This window comes from Suncus etruscus, chromosome 2 (genome assembly GCF_024139225.1).
Source record: "Suncus etruscus isolate mSunEtr1 chromosome 2, mSunEtr1.pri.cur, whole genome shotgun sequence".
Taxonomy (NCBI): Eukaryota; Metazoa; Chordata; class Mammalia; order Eulipotyphla; family Soricidae; genus Suncus; species Suncus etruscus.
In genome coordinates, this window is record NC_064849.1 from 2794039 (window position 1) to 2813420 (window position 19382).

The window sequence follows — 19382 nt, forward strand, 5'->3', positions numbered from 1 at the left end:
CCGGGCCACGCCGCGCGAGGGCGGAAGTCTGGGTCCGGGCTCTCCCGGAACGGGGCTGGCGGCCGCGTGACTTCAGCCGGCCAGGAGGAGAGGAGGGGCGGGGCTTCGGTAGCCGGCGTGGGCGTGGTTTCGCGTCCGCCAATGGCGGCGCGGGTGCTTTCCCGCCGCAGCCAATCAGCGCTCGGGAACGTCCAAATTTAAACACCCTTCCCCCCCCCCCCCCGCTTCCTCCGCCCGGCTCCGTCCCGACCTCGCTGCGTGAAAGTGGAGCCGCTCGCCCCGCCCCTCGGAAGTGGGCGGGTCGGAGGGCGGGCTTTCCAGCCGGGATGCCTATCACTGCCGAGCGCTCCGGAGAGTGACGGGCAGAGCCGCCAATCGGCAAAGGCGCCGCAGCCCGGGAGCAGTTGGCTCCAGTTGGGGCAACTTTTTTTATTTTTTTGAAAGCTCGGTTTCCCGGGAGATCTTAAGCGGTGTCAGGCCGGTGTCGCCGAGCCGGGCCATGGCGAGAGGTATCGGCCCTGGTGGCCCAGCACCGGGGCTCCGGGGGCGGTGGGATGGGTCGGCGGCGGACGCGGGCCGGGTGCCGGGGTGGCCGGGGCGCTGCGCTGCTCTGCGGGCTGCACCTCGAAACGCCGGGCCCCGGGGGGTGGTGGTGGTGGCAGGGCCAAGGCCGAGGCTGCGGCGCCTCCTGCTCCCCAGGGGCCCCACTTTCGACCTCCCTGCCTCGGTTTCCCCTCCCCGGCATGCGCGCACCCCGCTGCCCCGGCTCTCTCCGGGCCCGTATGGGAAAGCGCTTTGGGGGCCTCGGGCGCCGGCTGCCTCCCTGGAGAGGAGATGGAGATGGGAAGGCGAGGACCATTTTCTCTCCTCTCTTTTCTCTCTCGTTCTCTCTCTGTCTGTGTGTGTCTCTCTCTCTTCCCCCTCTGTCCTCCTCCCACTCTCTCCTCTGCTTGGCGGATCTGACACACACACACACACACACACACACACACACACACACACACACAGCACCCCCTTGGAGGACCTCGCACACACCCCAACACCAACACAGCACCCCTTTCCTTCCCCCCACCCAGCGCCTGGAGTCAGCTTTGGAGCCTCTGGGTGATCTGGCTCACTCACCCTGGGGTGACTCCCCATCCCTTCCCGGGTCGACCTCAGTCGCCTGCTCTAGCACATGGATGGCTTGGGCGGCCTGGTCCAGCCCTGGAGTGGAGTCCTTCCTTTGGCCCACTGTCAGGACCGCCGACCCCCAGGGGTGCAGCAGGCATCCCTGATTCCCTGAGCCCCAACCTCAGGGTCAGTTCCAGTCTGTCTGCCACATCCTTTGTACAAACACTTGAGTGTGATGGTTACCCTAGGATTGTGATTCTTGTCTTTTATTTTTGAGTAAGTGGTCGTTGTATTTTTTAAAAAATGTTTGCCCAAAGTACAAGGGTTTACACGTGAGTCGGAATTTGGCTGAAGGCAGCACCGAGGGCCCTGGAGCAGCAGCAGTGAGTGAGTGAGTGAGTGAGTGAGTGAGTGAGTGAGTGAGTGAGTGAGTGAGTGAAATTTGGATCCTTTCTGCCGGCGTTTTCAGGGCCCCCTTTTGTTCCGCAACCCTGCACCCAGTTGCATCACTTGTTTCTCCCAGCACCCATTTAGGGTCTATTGGGATTTATTCTGATTGGGAAACAAGCATAGTGAACTTCAAAAGAAAGAGCTACACACGCCCATCCACGGAGGAAAAAATCAAGGTGAACGTTTCTCACCATGAAAGTTCTAAGCATTTGATAGTGTACTAATCATACATGACAAAGCCCAAACTGTTCCCCTGACTCCTCTTTCCCGTCATAGCAAAGTCCTTTAAACTATTTCAACAGCAGTGAATGGACTGACTATAAGGGGGTTGATGTGGAAGAGAGATGGTCCTACAGGTAAGGCGCTTGTTCTGCTCACAGCTGGCCTGATTCTGAACCTGCACCCCATAGGGCCCCAGACTTCCACCAGGAGAAAAATCCTGAGCACTATTGTATCCAGCCTCCCAAAAATGATGGCTTGCTTTAACGAAACACAGCTACTTCCCCTTTGCTTATCAACTTTATGTGAGTAAATAATAATTATCACTTCATCCCAGACACTTTATGATCTGTCACCTTTACAAAGTTATTGCGTAGACCACAGCCATAGCTGACTTTTCCTACCTCACAAGTAACCAAAGGGGGCCGGGCGGTGGCGCTAAAGGTAAGGTGCGCCTACCTTGCCTGCGCTAGCCTTGGACGAACCGAGGTTCGATCCCCCGGTGTCCCATATGGTCCCCCAAGCCAGGAGCAACTTCTGAGCGCATAGCCAGGAGTAACACCTGAGCGTTACCGGGTGTGGCCCAAAAACCAAAAAAAAACAAAACAAGTAACCAAAGTGAAGATAGGTGCCCCCATTCTTTCGGGCAGGCTTCCCTTGGTGAGTCCCACTGTCTCACTGTCTCACTTGACTTTTAAATTCATAATTCGTATTTCCTAAGCTTTGTTACTCTCGAAACTTTTGTTTTGAGGCCACGTACAGTAGAATGAGCCATGCAGTGCCAGGCATCAAGCTGGGGACTTTGGCCTGCAAAGCACTCTAGGCTTTTTGGCCATCTCCCTAGCTTTAGATATAAAAAAAAAAATTTTTTTTTTTGGCTTTTGGGCCACACTCTGGCACTCAGGGATTCCTCCTGGCTATGCACTCAGAAATCGCTCCTGGCAGGCTCTGGGGACCATATGGGATGCTGGGATTCAAACCACCATTTGTCCTGGTCGGTCATGTGTTAGGCAAACGCCCTACCACTGTGCTATCTCTCCAGCCCTGTATACCTACTTTTCTCCTGTTGTCACTGGCCAGTGACCTCCTACTCTGCCTTCCGCTTGCCACTTTATCCATCTTTAGGTATTCTTTTAATTTTGTGGGGAGAAGGTTGGACCACACTAGTGGTACCCAAGAGACCATGCGTAGTGCTGGTGATTGAAAGGAGGGTCAGCTTCCATGCAAGGCAAGCGCCTTACTTCTGTGCTATTTCTCAGACCCCTCCCCACCTCCAATTTATTATTATCCCTCTGCAGCCAGAATGAAATTGTGGCCATGTGCCCTTCACCACTCCCCCACATCCTGCCACCCCCGTGACTCTAAGGATCAAATTCATAACCTCACCCACTTCCTAACTGCTTTGTCTGCTTTTCGGGATGGCTTTAACACAGGATCCTATAAAACAGGTACTTCCTAACGTTTGTTGAACGAGTGATTGCTATTAGACCGAGTTCCAGGCAGGCAATATATATATAAACTTTAAGGTTGGGTTGCCTCATGGGACAGAGCTGGTTTGGTCCTGTGGATAGGTTTGTTCTATATCTATGAAGTGATGTGAAAATCCAGGCGGAGTAAATGTTGAAGCTTACTCTGAATGAACTTATTACATCCTCATGTTTGAGAGGAATTGGGTGTTAATGTTGTCTTATAAGGTGATTTTCCACATTTGGGGAATGATAGAGTGAAGGCAGAGCTCAGTGAGTTTGGTTACTGTAGTACGTAAATTATTATAGTTGGGGACGTGGACAAGAGTGGATACACGAGCTATTCGCTGCTTCCTGCTCCCAAGCTATGATTTTCACCATGGCCTGACACTCTTCAAAGCTGCCACGTCATGTTGTCACTGACCCTCATGAAGGGCCTAGCCTGCAGTGCCAGCGTCCCTGAGGCAAGTGTCCCAAGGGCAGTGTCCCCCAGCTGTGTGTGCAGTGCTGGATAGCAGGGCTGGGGTAGGCAACTGTCCCAAGCCCCACCTGTCACCTGACCCCCGTTTCCTCAAAGGGCCAGGACCGTGTCATGTTTGAGCAGGACAAAAGGTGCTCCCAGGGGCTTGGGAAATAAATTTGTGTTCAGGGACTGGAGCCCATGAGGACTCTGAGGCTGAGACTGGGGGTGACTGGACATCGTCACAGAGAACTGCTGAGGCAGAGGCTGGGACTCGGGCCCAAAAACTGTGCTTTGGGGGCCCTGAGGCCCTTTGTTTGGTTTGCTTTGGGGCCACAGCCTGAGGTGCTGAGATCACTCTTGGCAGGTTCCAGGGATTTTATGTGGTTCTGGGGATCTGACCCAAAGGCAAGGCAGACAGATACCCACCCTGCTGTGTTTCCAGCCTGAGGCCTCTGTTATGGGGCAGGAAACAAGGAAACCCTATTTTCAGAACTTGGCCAAGCAGTCCACTTTGCCAGCCTGGTTCCCTATAAGGGTTTCAGGTGCCTCTGTGAGGTCCGAGTAGGCCTGAGAGACCCTCGGCAGCCCTGTGGCCCCACATGTCAAGGACCCCTAACTCAGCTGCTTCCTAGCTGGTGGCTTGGGCCTCTCCCTGGAGCCCAGTTTCCTCAGCTAAAACAGATCCCCACACAGCCACCCTCTCCAGGACCCTGAAGACTGGACTGAATGCCTGGGAAGGGTCCCCCAATCCTGCCCCAGTCCTTAGGCTGGGTCACCTGGAGCCTGGGGGTGGCATAGGCTGTGGGCCTGACAGCTGAGGACACTGGGCATCCTGGTCACTCTTGAGTGTCCCTATCACCAGTGGGGGCTGGATGTCCCCGTCTGTCGTTGGCTCTGGCTGTTCCTGTCTATCATGGAGTCTGGGTGTCCCTATCTTCCGTGGTCTCTGGGTGCCCTGGTCTGCTGTGTGTTGTCCGGTGTCCCGAACGCCAGTGGGGTCTGGATGCCCTGGTCTGTCGTGGGCTCTTGTCCTGGAGTCTGGGTTTCCTGATTGCCTATGGGGTCCGGGTGCCCAGTCTGTCATGGGCTCTGGGTGTTCTGATCACCAATGGGATTTGGGTGCCCAGATCTGTTGTGGGCCCTGGGTGGTCCAGTCTGTCATGGAGTTTGGGCGTCCCACTGTCCCGTGGGTTCTTAGTGTCCAGTCTGTTGTGGACTCCGGTGTCCCGGTCTGCCATGGGCTCTGGGTGTCCCGATCGCCTGTGGACTCTGGTTATCCCAGGCTGTCATGGAGAGTCTGGGTGTCCAGATCTTCCATGGGGTCCGGGTGCCCCGGTGTATTGTGTGTTGTCTGGGTGTCCTGGTTATCTGTGGGGTCCTGGTTTCTGTCATGGGCTCTGCTTGCTCCTCTGTCATGGAGTATGTCTCGCGTGGGGTCTGGTGTCCCTAGATCCTGTGGACTCTGGGTGTCCCTGTCTCCCGCGGGTTCTGGATGTTCCTTTCTTCTGTGGACTCCGGGTGTCCCCGTCTCGCGTGGCTCCGGCCGGGCTGCCCTGCTCTCCCGCAGACCTGACCCGGCCTGTCGTGACAGCGCCTCCTCCCCGCTCCTCCCCGCCCGGCTCGGGGCCGTCGCTGTCACTCCGGGGTCCCCGGGTCTCGGCGAGTGGCTGATGGCGCGCGAGAGGGGCGCGCCCGAGCGGGGATTCGCCGGGGCCCGGGGTCCGTCCCGCCCTCGCCCTCGCTCGTTCGCTCGCTCCCGCGGCCCCTCCTCTCCTCTGCCCTCCTCTTCCCTCCCCTCCCCTCTCTCCTCTCCTCTCCTCTCCCGGGCTGGGCCGGGCGGGCCGGGCCGGGCGCTGGGGGGTCGCTGTCGGGTCCCAGGCCGGGTCCGCTGCCTGCCCGGCCATGGGGGAAGGGGGCTCTGCGGGGCGGCGGCGGCCCTTCCCCGGGGCGCCTCGGCGGCGCTGGTGGCGGCGGCAGCAGCAGCAGCAGCGGCGGCGGCAGCGGTGGTGGCCGGGCCGCGGCGAGGGCGCGGGCGCGGGCGAGGGCGCGGGGCGCGCCGCCATGGGCCTGGCCGCGCTGCAGGTGGGTGTGTCGGCCGGGCGGGTCGGGTCGGGCCGGGCCGGGCCGGGCCCAGTGGAGCGCGCTGCTGCGACGGCCCTAAGCGCCGGTCCCCTGCCCCGGGTCCCCTCTCCAGGCAGGAAGATGTCCAGGCCCCGCGCGGTGGAGGCGGCGGCGGCGGCGGCAGCGACAGCCCCGGGCCCGGAGATGGCGGAGCGGAGGGGCCCGGGGAGGCCCCGCACCGACGGGGTAAGCTGGCACCGTCCCCCCCGCCCGCCCTGGCGCGCCCCGGGCTGGGCCGCGTGTCCCCGCGCCCGCTCGCCCGTCCGCCTGCCTGCCCGCCTGCCTGCCTGCCTGCCCGCCTGCCTGCCAGCCGGCCGGGCAGGGCAGGGCAGCTGCGCCCTTTGCCAGCCCCCCGCCGTGCCCAACCAGCGCTCGATCGCTGCTCGGCCTGGGGGTGGGTGGGTTGGGGTGACTGATGTCTTGGGGGCCCCCCTGAACCCGACCCGGGCCTCCCCTAGGTGGTCTCAGGGGAGAAGTGCCCGCACTTCAACTCCACCCCACCCCACCCCCACGCCCGACTCCCCAGCTCCCGCAGTGACCTGGCTCCCAGGCTGCCCACTCACTGGCTTCCCTGCCACCAGCGCACCACTCCAACCCGCAGCCTGGCAGAGGGGCCACCCAGTTCGGGGGTTCAAATTCTAGAGAAGCCCCTGGCCGCTGCCAGGGTCTGCAGGGGCTTGCGGGGTTTGCAGGGTTTGCGGGCAGGCTCTGGGCCTCCCGCCAAGTCCTCACACCCAGGCTTTTAAGAAGAGGTTGGTGAGGTCTCTCTAGCCCGCCTCCTCCACCCCCCAAACATTCTGCTGAGGTTTCTGAACCCCACCCAGGTCATGGCGACCTCCTCCTCCTCCTCACCGCTGAGAGCCAGTTTCCTTGCGGCTGGTTGGTGGCAGGTTCTGGGGGACAGATGTGTGTCATTCCCCCCCCCCCATAACACCTTAGTGAAGGGGAAGGAGTGACTGTGTATGCTGGAACCAGCCTAGGGCGGCCCAGAGCCCTGCATTGCTGCATGAGGGGTGCCCATGCCCGTGACTGAGTCTGGCCTGCCTGCTCGTAGCTCTGTCCTTCCCCTTTCCTGACCCAGTCTCCAAGCCTCTTTCAGAATATGCATTTGTCGTTTTAGGAGAATGTATTTGCCGGGCAATCCAAGATCTATTCCTACATGAGCTCGAACAAATGCTCCGGAGTGCGGTCCCCGCTTCAGGAAGAGAATTCCGTTGCACCTCACGAAGTCAGATGCCCCGGGAAGCCATTATCAGGGAGCTACAGGAAACGAGATGGTGAGTCTCCAGTCCTTGGGGGTGCAGCCCAACCCCACCCCCAGCTTCTTCGGTTAACTGTAGCCAGTAAGGCCCCCATCCTGCCTCCTCAGGCCTCCGTGGTGGCATAGCTCCAGCCACCCTCTGGTTGGCTATTGAGACCCACACACCGGGAGCGAAGGGCAGGGAGGCCTGGCCCAGGTCGGACTGGTTCTTCGTGCTTTCCCAAGAGCTAACGTGACCTTCAAGCCCCAGGTAGTCTTCTTGCCAAATTGCAAAAGTAACTGTACCTAACCTGTGGTGATCAGGCCCACGGGTACTAGGAGTACTCACCGAAATGGTGAGTCGGCTGGGTGGGTGCCTTCGGGTCCTAACTGTGGAACCTATGCAACGGCTCCTTCCCGGTCTTTAAGGAGCCAGCCTTGACCTCATTATTCAAGTTCTTCCCACTCTAGAACATGTGAGTGCTGCTTTCTCTCAAATGGCACTGAGAGAGAGATTGGGGTTAAGAGATGGGGGGGGGCAGAGTGATAGCACAGCAGTAGGGTGTGTTTGCCTTGAATGCCGCTGACCCAAAACGAATGTGAGTTCAAACCCATATGGTCCCCTGAGCCAGGAGCAATTTATGACCGCAGAGCCAGGAGTAATCCCTCAGTGATGCCAAAAAAAAAAAAAGAGAGAGAGAGAGACAGAAGGGGGGGGCAAAGAGATAACATGGAGGTAAGGCATTTGCCTTTCATGCAGAAGGTCGGTGGTTTGAATCCTGACATCCCATATAGTCCCCCGTGCCTGCCAGGAGCGATTTCTGAGTGTAGAGCCAGGAGGAATCCCTGAGTGCTGCCGGGTGTGATCCAAAAACCAAAAAAAAAAAAAAATGAAGCAAACAAAAAAAAATAGAAAGAGAGAGATAAAGACAGAGGCTCCTGAAAGTTTCTTGGGCCATCGAAGATCAGCTGCAGCCTCTTAGCAGTGAGTTCTAAGCCGGGTGGCCCTGTTGAAGATGTTGGTGGCTTCCCCAGCTCCCTTGTCCTTGAAATGCCTTGAGGGGTTGGAGCAAGTACAGTGCGACCCATCCTGCTTTAAACCTGGCCACCCCATAGGGCCACCTGAACCTATTAGGAGAAAGCTTCGAGTACTACCAGGTGAATCCACCAAATGAACAACAAAAAAAACCTTGCGTTAAAGCTGCAGCTCCTTTGAGGAAATGTTGTATTCACTCAGGAAGGGCAGTGGATGGGACGAGGGGACAGCCCTGGCCCACTTCTCTGCTTGTCTGTGGTCAGTGTCTGGGTCTGGCTCTGTCCTGCCCTGGCACGGGGAGCCCCCCCTTTCTCTCCTCCCCACCTTCTCAGCCCAGCAGAGAGTGTCAGTGTTGCCCAGTGCTGACGGGTGACACAGTGCCCAGGCCAGCTGCTTGGACTCCTAGTGGTTTTTTGGGGTGGGTTTTTGTTTTGTTTTGTTTTTTGGTTTTGGTTTTGGGGCCACACCGTTAGTGCTCAGGGGTTCTTCTTGGTTCTGCACTCAGAAATCACTCCTGGCAGGCTAGGGACCATATGGGATGCCAGGATTCGAACCACCATCCGTCCTGGATCATACAAGGCAAAGATCCTACTACTGTGCTATCTCTCTGGCCCATAGATTCCTAGTGTTATAAGGGCAAGAGATAGTTATCAGGGGCCATGGGCCAGAGTCTGCCTTTTACGTCACCAACACAGGTTCGATCCTGGGCACCCTCCTTGGTCCCCTTAACCCACCAGGTGTGATCCCTGAGCACAGAGCCAAGAATAAGACTTGTAGGGGCTGGAGCGATAGTGATAGCGAGAGGACATTTGCCTTTCATGCGGCCAACCCATGTTCAATCCCTGACATCCCATAGGATGCCCCGAGTTTGTCAGAGTAGTTTCTGAGTGCTGCCAGGAGTGGCCCAAGCACCCCCCACTTAAAAAAAAAAAAACAATCAAACTAAGCCTTGAGTACAACTGGGTGTGGCCCCAAAATCAAAAGAAATGGAGTCAGCTGAACTTTGGCGGAGATCAGAAAGCAGGGCTCCTGTGGGAGTGTCTCCTCTGCACTGACCATGATGTGTCGTGCCGGGCGCCACCTGCTTAGGGGGGCTGTGGCTGTGTTGCTATTCTGGCCCTGGGTCCCAGGTTCTGCTCTGGCAGTTTGGCACAAGGGAACAGGATCGTCTGAATGGGCTTGGTAGCGTTGAAATAGGCCCCACGGCTGGTTCTAGAACATTCTCATCACCCTCAGTGGTCGCTCTCTGACTCGATCGCCCAGCTCGGTGTGTGTCTGGCTTCTCTCACCCATCACCTGCTTTTCAAGGTCCTTCTGGTCAGCTCCTGCCTTACCGTGGCCAAGAAAAGTTTTCCTGTGTGGCCTGGCCTATTGTCGTGGCCCTTTCTCAGTCAACGCTGAAGGCTCTTTCCCACTTAGGTCTGGTCTGAAGAAGTTCTGGGGCCCTCGCAGCTGGGTTTTGTGTGGACACATGTTTTTAATCCCCTTCATCAGGCTTAGCAGGAGAATGGCGGGGTCCGAGTCTTTGTTTAATTTTCTCTTCAAAAGCACTAGTTCACATTTCCTACCAGCCCTGTTTTCTTTTCCTTTTTCTTTTAATTTTTCATCTTTGTTTTTGATTTAGGGCCACAGCCACCTCAGGAATGACTCTTCAGAGTTCAAGGATCTCTCCTGGTGGGGCTAAGGGGACTCTATGGGGTTCTGGGATCGAGCCCTCCCGTATATTATTGCTCCAGTTCCCTTGTTCCTTTTTGGGGGTGCCCCAAACAGTGCTCAAAATCCTCATGAGTTATTCCCTATGACAAATAGCCTGACCTGGTGCTGCTCAGGATGAGCACAGCTGGAGGTCACCAGGATTACCCTGGTGTCTTTAGGGGGGACCAGGCAGTGCCAGGTATCTAACCTTAGCCTGTACATGCCAGGCAAACACTCCAGCTTCTGGGTCTCCCTGCCTGGCCCTAATAGCCAATAAAGCTTTGTTTTATTTGGGGTCATTCCCAGTGGTGCTTGGGGGCTATGGATTCCTGGGGATCAAGGCCAGCCTCTAGAATGCTTAGTGGTGCTCAGCTGTTGTCTTCTTTCTCTTTCCCAAGCTTTTTATTTATTTATTTATTTTTATTTTGGTTTTTGGGTCACACCCAGCAATGCTCAGGGGTTACTCCTGGCTCTGCACTCCTGGCAGGTTCGGGGGACCATATGGGATGCCAGAATTCAAATCACTGTCTGTCTTGGGTCAAGGGAACTGCCCTACTGCTGTGCTATCTGTCCGGCATATTTACTTTTTAAATATCATCTTTTGTTTTTTTGGGGGGAGGGGTCACACCAGGCGGCGCTCGGGGGTTACTCCTGGCTCTACACTCAGAAACACTCCTGGCAGGCTCAGGGTACCACATGTGATGCCGGGATTTGAACCACCGTCCTGCATGCAAGGCAAATGCCCTACCTCCAGGCTATCTCATCTTTTGTTTGTTTTTGAGTCACATTCGGTGGCACTCGGGTTACTCAGAAATCATTCCTGAAAAAAAAGAAAAAGAAAAATCATTCCTGGCAGGCTTGGGGGACCATATGGGATGCTGGAGTTAGAACCTGGGTCAGCTGCATGCAGTGCCAATGTCCTTTCCTTACACTGTTCTATTGCTCTGGCCCCTTCTCAAATATTTTGTTTGTTTATTGTGGGGTGGGGACCATATTTGGTTATGGGGAAGAAACTAGGTTGGCAACATGCAAGATAAGCGCCCGCCCCGCTGTGCTATATATAAACTCCAGTCGTAGCCCACAGTCTTATTTTACATTTAAAAAAATTAGACCCCGGGCCCGGAGAGATAGCACAGCGGTTGTTTGCCTTGCAAGCAGCCGATCCAGGACCTAAGGTGGTTGGTTTGAATCCTGGTGTCCCATAGGGTCCCCCGTGCCTGCCAGGAGCTATTTCTGAGCAGACAGCCAGGAGTAACCCCTGAGCACCGTCGGGTGTGGCCCAAAAAACCAAAAAAAAAAAAAAAAAAAAAAAAAATTAGACCCCTTGGGCTGGAGCTATAGCACAGCAGAAGGGCATTTGCCTTGTACACAGCCAACCATAGATGAGCTCCAGTTCGATTCCGGCATCTCATATGGTCCCCCGAGCCTGCCAGGAGCAACTTCTGAGCTCAGAGCCAGGAGTAACCTCAATCGCTGCTGGGTGTGACCCCTCAAAATATTAGGCCCCAAAACATATATGTTTATAATGATAGTTTTATGGCGAGGGAGATAGTGCAGCGAGGAAGGCACTTCCCTTCGTAACAGCTGACCCAGGCTCTATTCTGGGTGCTATCCTTTAGTCTCCCAGGTGTGATTCTCCCAAAATAAACACAAATTGGAGAACTAACACATGACTGACCTGGGTTTCAATTCCTGGCATCCCTTATGGTCCCCTGAGCACTGCCAGGAGTGATTCATGAGTACAAAGTACATTTTAGAGAGGGTGTACATTTTAGTATAGGGTGACATGTGTGTTATATCTCACCAATTTGTTCAACTCCTGGTTCCTCCTAGATACCCTGAACCCAGGTACCCAGGTGTGGCCAAAACCAAACCAAAAATTTTTTAAATTTCTTTTGGTGTTTTTGTTTTGTTTTTGTTTGGTTTTGGGTTTTTTGGTTTATAGGCCACACTGGGTGATGGTCTGGAGTTACTCCTGGCTCTGCGCTCAGAAGTTAGTCCTGGCAGGCTCGGGGGACCTTATGGGAATGCCAGGAATCAAACCCGGGTTCGTCCCAGGTTGACCATGTGCAAGGCAAACACCCTACTGCTGTGCTGTCACTCTGGCCCTCCTTTTGGTTTTTAGGCCACACCTGGTGGTGCTCAGGGATTCCTCCTGGCTCTGTGCTCAGGAATCACTCCTGGCAGTGCTCCAGGGACCACATAAAATGCTGGTGGTCGGGCCCGGAGAGATAGCACAACGGTATTTGCCTTTCAAGCAGCCGATCCAGGACCTAAGGTGGTTGGTTCGAATCCCGGTGTCCCATATGGTCCCCCGTGCCTGCCAGGAGCTATTTCTGAGCAGACAGCCAGGAGTAACCCCTGAGCACCGCCAGGTGTGGCCCAAAAACAACAACAAAAAAAAAATGCTGGGGGTCAAACCCAGGTCGTCTGCATGCAAGGCCAGGGCCCGTTCTCCCTGCTCTACTGTGACTTCAGCCCAGCTCTGAGATACAGCTGGACAGGGAGTGCTCAGGGGCTGTGTGTGTCTGTGCTGTGTACTGTGCTCTGTGTGTGTCTGTGTGCTGTGTGACTTGTGTCTCTAACTGTTCTTTTGTTCTGTGTGTCTGAGTCTCTGACTGTCTTTGTTGGTGTCTGAGTCTACCTGTCTGTGTGTCTGCACTATATCTCTACTGTCCTGCTCAGTGCTGTCTGCATCCTGTGCCCTGTCTCTGTCATCTGTTTCTATGTCAGTCACATTGCACTTCTTTCTCCTGACTCCAGACCATGGCCTACTCTGGGGTTTGGCTTTTCCCTTGAGCTCAGGTCCTTGGGGGCATCAGAAGTCAGAGCTCAGGCCAGTGCTGCCCACGTAGGGCTCCGCCTGCAAGACCTTTTCCTCTTGAGAGCTGCAGCGGACTTTCATCTGGTGCAGAATCACAGCAGCATAATTCGAGGGAAGGCTTCGCAGGCTTCGCTCTTAGGAGCCTGGCTTCATCCCTCGGCCTCCCTGGCTGTGACTCTCATCACTGTGGGGTAGGGTTTGAAAAGCAAAAAAAAGGAGAGGAGAGTAAAAGAGGGGAGAGGAGAGGAGTGAAAAGCTAGACGCAGGCTCAAGAGCAAGGGGACTGCACACCTCTAGGTGTATCCCCAAAGTAAGCAAAAAAGGCAGACGACAGCCTTGGTCTTTCCCATCTGTCCCAGAGAAGAGAAACACGGCAAACGGGATCCGGAGCACCATGAAGTCAGAGGAGCAGAAGCTGCGAGACGCCAGAAGGAGCCCCCTGGTCCCTTTTCCAAACCAAAAACCGGAGGTAGCAGAAGCTCCCAAAAGTCCCCCACCAGTGTGTGAACCTCCCAGCGTTGCTGCTGCCAAGCAAAGCCCGAGGAAGCCCCTCAAGGGCAGACCGGCTCCTCGAAAGACGTGAGTGGCTGGGTGCTGGTGGGCGCTGGCCCCAGTTGGGAGCTGTGCCAGGCAGGGCTGTGTGTGTCGCCCACACTCAGGCCCTTCTGCTCTCTCCTTCCCGTTGTTCCAGAGCTCAAGGGAAAACGCAGCAGAACCGCAAACTCACCGACTTCTACCCCGTGAGGAGGAGTTCCCGGAAGAGCAAGGCCGAACTGCAGGTTGGCTTCTGGGCCTGTCCGGCTGCAGTTCGTGGACTCTTGGGGTCACAGCTTGATTCAGACCAGACCACAGGGCCAAACTCCCTAGGGAGGGTGGGCAGCCAGGTCTTCTGAGCCCTTACCTGCTCCCTCTGGACTGGCAAGAAACTCTTTGCTGGGGATTGAACCCTATTCAGCCATGTGCCAGGCAAATGCTCAGTTTACTATCGTAATTGCTCCACCCCCAGTGAGTTGTTTTTTTTTTTTTTTTTGGGGGGGGGAGGACGTCACACCTGGCAGCACTCAGGGGTTACTCCTAGCTCTACACTCAGAAATCACTCCTGGTTGACTCGGGGGTCATATGGGATGCCCGGATTCGAACCACCATCCTGTTAATCCTGGCTATGCACTCAGAAATTGCTTCTGACTTGGGGGACTATATGGGACACCAGGAAATTGAACTAAGGTCCATCCTGGGTCAGCCCTTTACAAGGCAAACGCCCTACCACTGCACCACCACTCCAGCTCCTATTTATTCTTTCTTTTTTATTTTTATTTTTTTTGATATTCTTTTTTTTAAAACAATGTTTTGTTTAGGTTTGCTTTTTTTTTTTTTTTTTTTTAGCAGGGGCCTACACCCAGCAGTGCCCAAGGGTTCCTTCTGGCTTTTTGTTTGTTTGTGTTTTTTGTGGGTTTTTTTTTGGGGGGGTCATACCCGACAGCACTCAGAGGTTACTCCTGGCTCTACACTCAGAAATCGCTCCTGAAAGGCTCAGGGGACCACATGGGTTGCTAGGATTTGAACCACCGTCCTTCAGCATACAAGGCAAATGTCCTGCCTCCATGCTATCTCTCCGGCCCCTCCTTCTGGCTTTGCACTTAGAAATTTCCCCTGACGGTGCTTGGGAGACCCAGTGTGATGCTGAGGATCGATCGTGGGTCAGTCATGCACAAGGCACATGCCTTACCCAGCTGTGCTATCACTCTGGAAAAAATAATCCTGTTATTCTATTTATTTTTCTTTGTGTAACAAATTTTTTTGTTTTTAGTTTTGGGGCTACACCTGGCAATGCTCTGGGGTTACTCCTGGCTCTGCGCTCAAATCGCTCCTAGCAGGCTCTGGGAACCATATGGGATGCCGGGGATCTGACCCGGGTCCATCCTGCGTCAGCAGCATGCAAGGCAAATGCCTTCCCTGCTATGCTATCATTTTGGCCCCTAACAAACTTTTTTTTAAAACACTGCCTGGTCGAAACCAAGAGCGACTGAAGGGCTTCAGGCTTTGTGTGTGGGACCTCCAGGCTGACCAGGAGCACTGTAATCCCTTGAGCACTGCCAGGCCAGTGTGTCCCATAAAGCCCAGGACCAAGCGGTACTGAAAGTAGCTGACAGGGCCCGGAGAGATAGCACAGCAGTGCTTGCCTTGCAAGCAGCCGATCCAGGACCTAAGGTGGTTGGTTCAAATCCCAGTGTCCCATATGGTCCCCCGTGCCTGCCAGGACCTATTTCTGAGCAGACAGCCAGGAATAATCCCTGAGCACCACCGGGTGTGGCCCAAAAAACAAAAAAAAAAAAAAAAAAAAAAAGAAAGTAGCTGACAAATGGAACAGGCAGAAAGACTCGTGGGTTCCTTCCTGCCCTGGGTCACAAGGTGTCTCTCGGGTCCCATAGCACATCAGTGGCCATTGTCCCCAGTGCAGAGGTGATGAGAAGGGATGACATCTGGCTCTTGCACTTGCATGTTCTCTAGAGGCCGGCGGGAGGCAGCCATGGGGGTCCAGTAGGGAACATGCTAACATGCTGATGTACTTCATGTTTCCCGCCAGTCTGAGGAACGGAGAAGAATTGATGAGCTGATTGAGAGTGGGAAAGAAGAAGGCATGAAGGTGAGAGGCGAGATGGGGGCCCATCTGCCCCTCCTCAATGGCCGAGATCCCTTCCATTGTCTCTTTTCTGGCCTCAGATCCTGAGGAGCCAATACCGGTCCTTCTTTTTCAGGGAACCCTAGCTTATATGTGAGCGGGCAGAGGTTTTCCTTGTAAACCCAACCAGCACAGACGTGGTCACTGTAGCCTTGTGATGTGCCAGGGTGACTTCGATATGGCCTCAGGCTGCCCCAGCCATGGTGTCATTATCCCCGACTTCCCTGCTCTTTCCTTTTCCTTTTTCACTCCAGTTTTGGGGCCACACCCAGCAGTGCTCACACCTGAGCCTATGCTTACCCCACTGAACTGTCTCTCTGGCCTATCAGGAACTATTTTTTTTCCTTTAGGTTTTTGGGCCACACTCAGTAGTGCTCAGCGGTTACTCCTGGCTCTGCACTCAGGAATTACTCCTGGGGATTCAGCGGACTATACAGGATGCTGGAAATCGGCCACATGCAAGGCTAATGGCCTCTCCCCTATGTTATCACTTCGGCCCTAGACTTTTGATTGTTTTGGGCCACACCCAGTGACACTCGGGGGTTCCTCCTGACTCTGGGCTCAGAAATTGCTCCTGACAGGGACAACATGGGATGCTGGGGATTGAATCTGATTCCGACCCAGGTCAGCTGTGTGCAAGGCAAATGCCCTACCACTGTGCTATCACTCCGGCACTCCAGCCCCAGATTTGCTTCACTCTTGATGGATCTTCATTGGGGTGCAGGAGTAGGAAGTAGCCCTCTATGTGGTACGGGGTATGAGTCTGCTGATGAGCCAGAGAGTCTAGATTCCACCGATGGTCATAGGTGAGAAGACATGGACACAGGGTCCACTGCTTGGCTTAGGGGACTCAGTCATGCCCACCTGCTTCCTGCCTGTCCAGACTCAGCTTCCTCATCTGTGCAAGGGGCACAGTCCGCCAAGCAATTCTCTCCCAAGTCCACTATGGCAGTGCCCACAGATAAGGCCGGTGGACTTGGGGCTGATGCATCTGCGATGGTGACCACACACCCACCAGCAAGCGTATTGGGTTGGAGGGAGCGTGCCGGGGACCCTCAGCTGTCCGCTTGAGGCCATGTGTGGCTGACCCTCTCGAACTGACCCTCTCGCCCCCGCTCCCCAGATTGACCTCATTGACGGCAAGGGCAGGGGAGTGATCGCCACCAAACAGTTTTTGCGGGGCGAGTTCGTGGTGGAATATCACGGGGACCTCATTGAGATCACGGATGCCAAGAAGCGGGAGGCTCTGTACGCTCAGGACCCGTCCACAGGCTGCTACATGTACTATTTCCAGTATCTGAGCAAGACTTACTGGTGAGTCCTGGGCCCCTCTGCCCCCCCATGCTTTGCGCCCCTCTCCCTCCTCCTGCTGCTGCTTCTGCTGCCATCAGTCTGAGGGCCTTCCCAGGCAGAAGATATGGGGTGATAGCCCGTTGGGTCCAGCCAGGGTGCATCTCAGCAGCAAGGGCAGTCTGGGCTGCCCCTTTCCCGAGAAGCCCTGCCCACTGTGTCTAGCTGGGGTGTGTGTTTGGGGACAAAGCACATGGACATTGCTCAGGGGTCACACAGGCAATGGTTAGAGATTGGTATGTGGTGCTGGGCTTTCAGCCAGGGTCAGTTGTGTGCAAGGAAGTGCCCTCCCCGCTGGCCTATCTCTCTGGTCCTGCCACTAATTTTTTTAGATTCTTGGTTTTGGGCCACATCCAACAGTGCTCAAAGGTTACTCCTGCTTCTGCACTCAAGAATTACCCCCTGTGGTGCTTGGTGGGGAGCATATGGATTGAACCCAGCAAAGCCAGGGTTCAATAGCAAGGCAAACAAATGCCCTTCCTGTTGTACTATCACTCCAGCCCTAACCCCCGAAATTTTTTACTCTGTGTGTGTGTGTGTGTCTGCATGCAAAGTGAATGCCTTACCTCCATGCCATCTCCTGCCCCATTTTTGTATATTTTTGAAAAGCTTTTTGAATCCTTCATTTGTCTTAGACTTTTTAGATTTCGAAGGCCAGAGCGATAGCACAGGGGTAAAGGTGCTGGCCCTGCATGCAAAAAAAACAGGCTTTATCCCCAGCACCCTCCGGTCCCTTGATCACCGGCAAAATTAAGCAAAAGTACAGTCCCCTTTGGCTCCAGGTAGATCCACGTGTGTTGCAACACATAGACACATTCCCATTAGTAGATTTATGCAAAGCTGTACATACATGCACCTGTCAGTGGTTTATACACATACACGCCTGTCAGTGGATTTCTGCAAAACGACACACACCCACACTCAATGGGTTTTTGCAAACTTGCATGTTGCTTCTGAGCCCCACAAAGCACCTCTTGCCTTCAGAATGCAGCGCCCACCCTCGCCCCTTGCTCTGTTGGGCTTTGCCACCTCCCCCAGTCCCCCCGTTCAGGGGGTGTCTCTCCGGGTAGTGCCAGGGCTGCATCCCTACCTCCCGTGCCCCCATCACTGGGCCTTTCCTGGCTGCCCCCCATCCCCGAGCTTCCAACACCCCAGTTGGTCTCCCCCCACTCCAGCGTGGACGCCACTCGCGAGACCGACCGCCTGGGCCGTCTCATCAACCACAGCAAATGCGGGAACTGCCAGACCAAACTGCATGACATCGCCGGGGTCCCACACCTCATTCTCATCGCCTCCCGCGACATCGCAGCGGGTGAGGAGCTGCTCTACGACTACGGGGACCGCAGCCGCGCGTCCATCGAGGCACACCCCTGGCTCAAGCACTGACCCGCCACGGACACAAGTGCCCTCTGACGGGCCAGGCGCCGAGTCGTTTTTTGTTCCTCCTTCTGTTTGGTTTTGGTTTTGGTTTTTTACACATTTAATCTTAGCAGATGACTTCAGATGTTTTTTAAAAAAAAGTCTATTAAGATGCCTTTTCACTGTAGTATTTAAATCTCTGTCGCAGGTCTCCAAGGTGGACGGCGACAGATGGCCTTATATTACCAAAACTTTTATATCCGAGTTGTTTTTGTATCCTTTTTGCATACAAGTTGAAAGTCTGTGCTTCCCCCGTGCATGCAGTTCAAGACTGGGCACAGGTTTTCGGGGCAAGAATCTGAACTAGGAAGTGGGGGTTCTCCTTCCCCCCCTTGCTCCCCCCGCACACCCCGACTTCTGCCCACAGGGCTGGGAGGCGGGGACCACCACCCCCCACGGGCCTGGACGGGATGCTTTCAAGCTCTTGGTTCCCCTCAACGTCTCGACAGGCGCGCAGTGCAGTGTGAGTCCCTTTTTATATCAAGGTTGGCAGTCCGCAGTCTTCCCCCTGCTTCCTCGACAGCTTGCTGGCTCCCCGGGGCTCGCTGCCCCTCCTTCTTCCGTGGCCTCCTCAGGCCGTACCCCCAAGCTTCAGGGCAGGGATCACAGTGGACAGGCCAGGGTTTCCCAAAGCTGGGAAACAGTTCTTTATAGAAATGTGAACACTGAATTTATTTTAGGAATAATAATAAAAATCTCCAAAAAAAAAAAAAAAGAAAAAGAAAAAAAGGGAAGAGGGAAAATAAACAGAAAACAAACTTACATGTATATAGGACTTGAAGTGAATGAAATGGCTGCAATTTTTGGTTCGTTTGGTTTTGGCTTTGGGGGGGTTAATTTGTTATTTTTTGGTTGGTTGGTTGGTTTCTTTTTTCTGTAGGAGAGATTTGGATGGTACTCTATTCTAATCATAAATCAAGTTTTGTAGTGGGACCAGAAATTACTTACCCGCTCTCGCTGTCCACACCCCGCTGGGTCGGTTGAAGGCCATCGCCGACCTGGGGTGTGGGCTCCTGCCGCGTGCCACAAGGCCGCCATGCACTCGGGGCACCGCACCGCCGCCACCTCCGAGACAGGCCAGGCCCGGCCCCGCTGGCAGCGGATGTGGGGACCGCAGGCAGGGATGCAGACCAAGGTGCAGTTCTCACTTGCACTGTGACCCTCCCCTGGCACCCAGCGCCTGGGCTCTCAGTCAGGTGCTCCCAGCCTCCCACCCCCCGCGCCACGGTGCTAAGTGAGTTCCCCCCACCCAGCCACCCTCGCCTGGTCAGTGGATCGCAGGAGGGTCCAAAAGGGTGTCAATGTG

At 55.1% G+C, this 19382-nt stretch overlaps 1 protein-coding gene across 3 annotated transcripts; it reads left to right on the top strand.

Annotated features, from left to right (window-relative positions):
• The first annotated feature begins 355 nt into the window (after nucleotides 1-355).
• On the top strand, nucleotides 356-19278 carry KMT5A (lysine methyltransferase 5A). 3 transcript variants are annotated; one of them, XM_049769247.1, is made up of 8 exons: nucleotides 356-509; nucleotides 5906-6018; nucleotides 6953-7109; nucleotides 12987-13206; nucleotides 13319-13406; nucleotides 15212-15271; nucleotides 16431-16621; nucleotides 17833-19278. In XM_049769247.1, exons 1-8 carry the CDS (start codon nucleotides 500-502, stop codon nucleotides 18041-18043), a joined length of 1050 nt encoding a protein of 349 aa, XP_049625204.1. In that variant the 5' UTR covers nucleotides 356-499; the 3' UTR covers nucleotides 18044-19278. The 3 variants fall into 3 exon arrangements, with proteins under 3 accessions (XP_049625204.1, XP_049625205.1, XP_049625206.1); XM_049769249.1 differs by lacking the exon at nucleotides 356-509 and adding an exon at nucleotides 5779-5793; XM_049769248.1 differs by lacking the exons at nucleotides 356-509; nucleotides 5906-6018 and adding an exon at nucleotides 5771-5793.
• The last annotated feature ends 104 nt before the right edge of the window (nucleotides 19279-19382 follow it).

Coding starts and splice junctions, on each gene's coding strand:
- KMT5A (XM_049769247.1), top strand. Junction 6,019..6,952: donor GGAGGCCCCGCACCGACGGG/GTAAGCTGGCAC, acceptor TTGTCGTTTTAG/GAGAATGTATTTGCCGGGCA. Junction 15,272..16,430: donor GGAAAGAAGAAGGCATGAAG/GTGAGAGGCGAG, acceptor CCCGCTCCCCAG/ATTGACCTCATTGACGGCAA.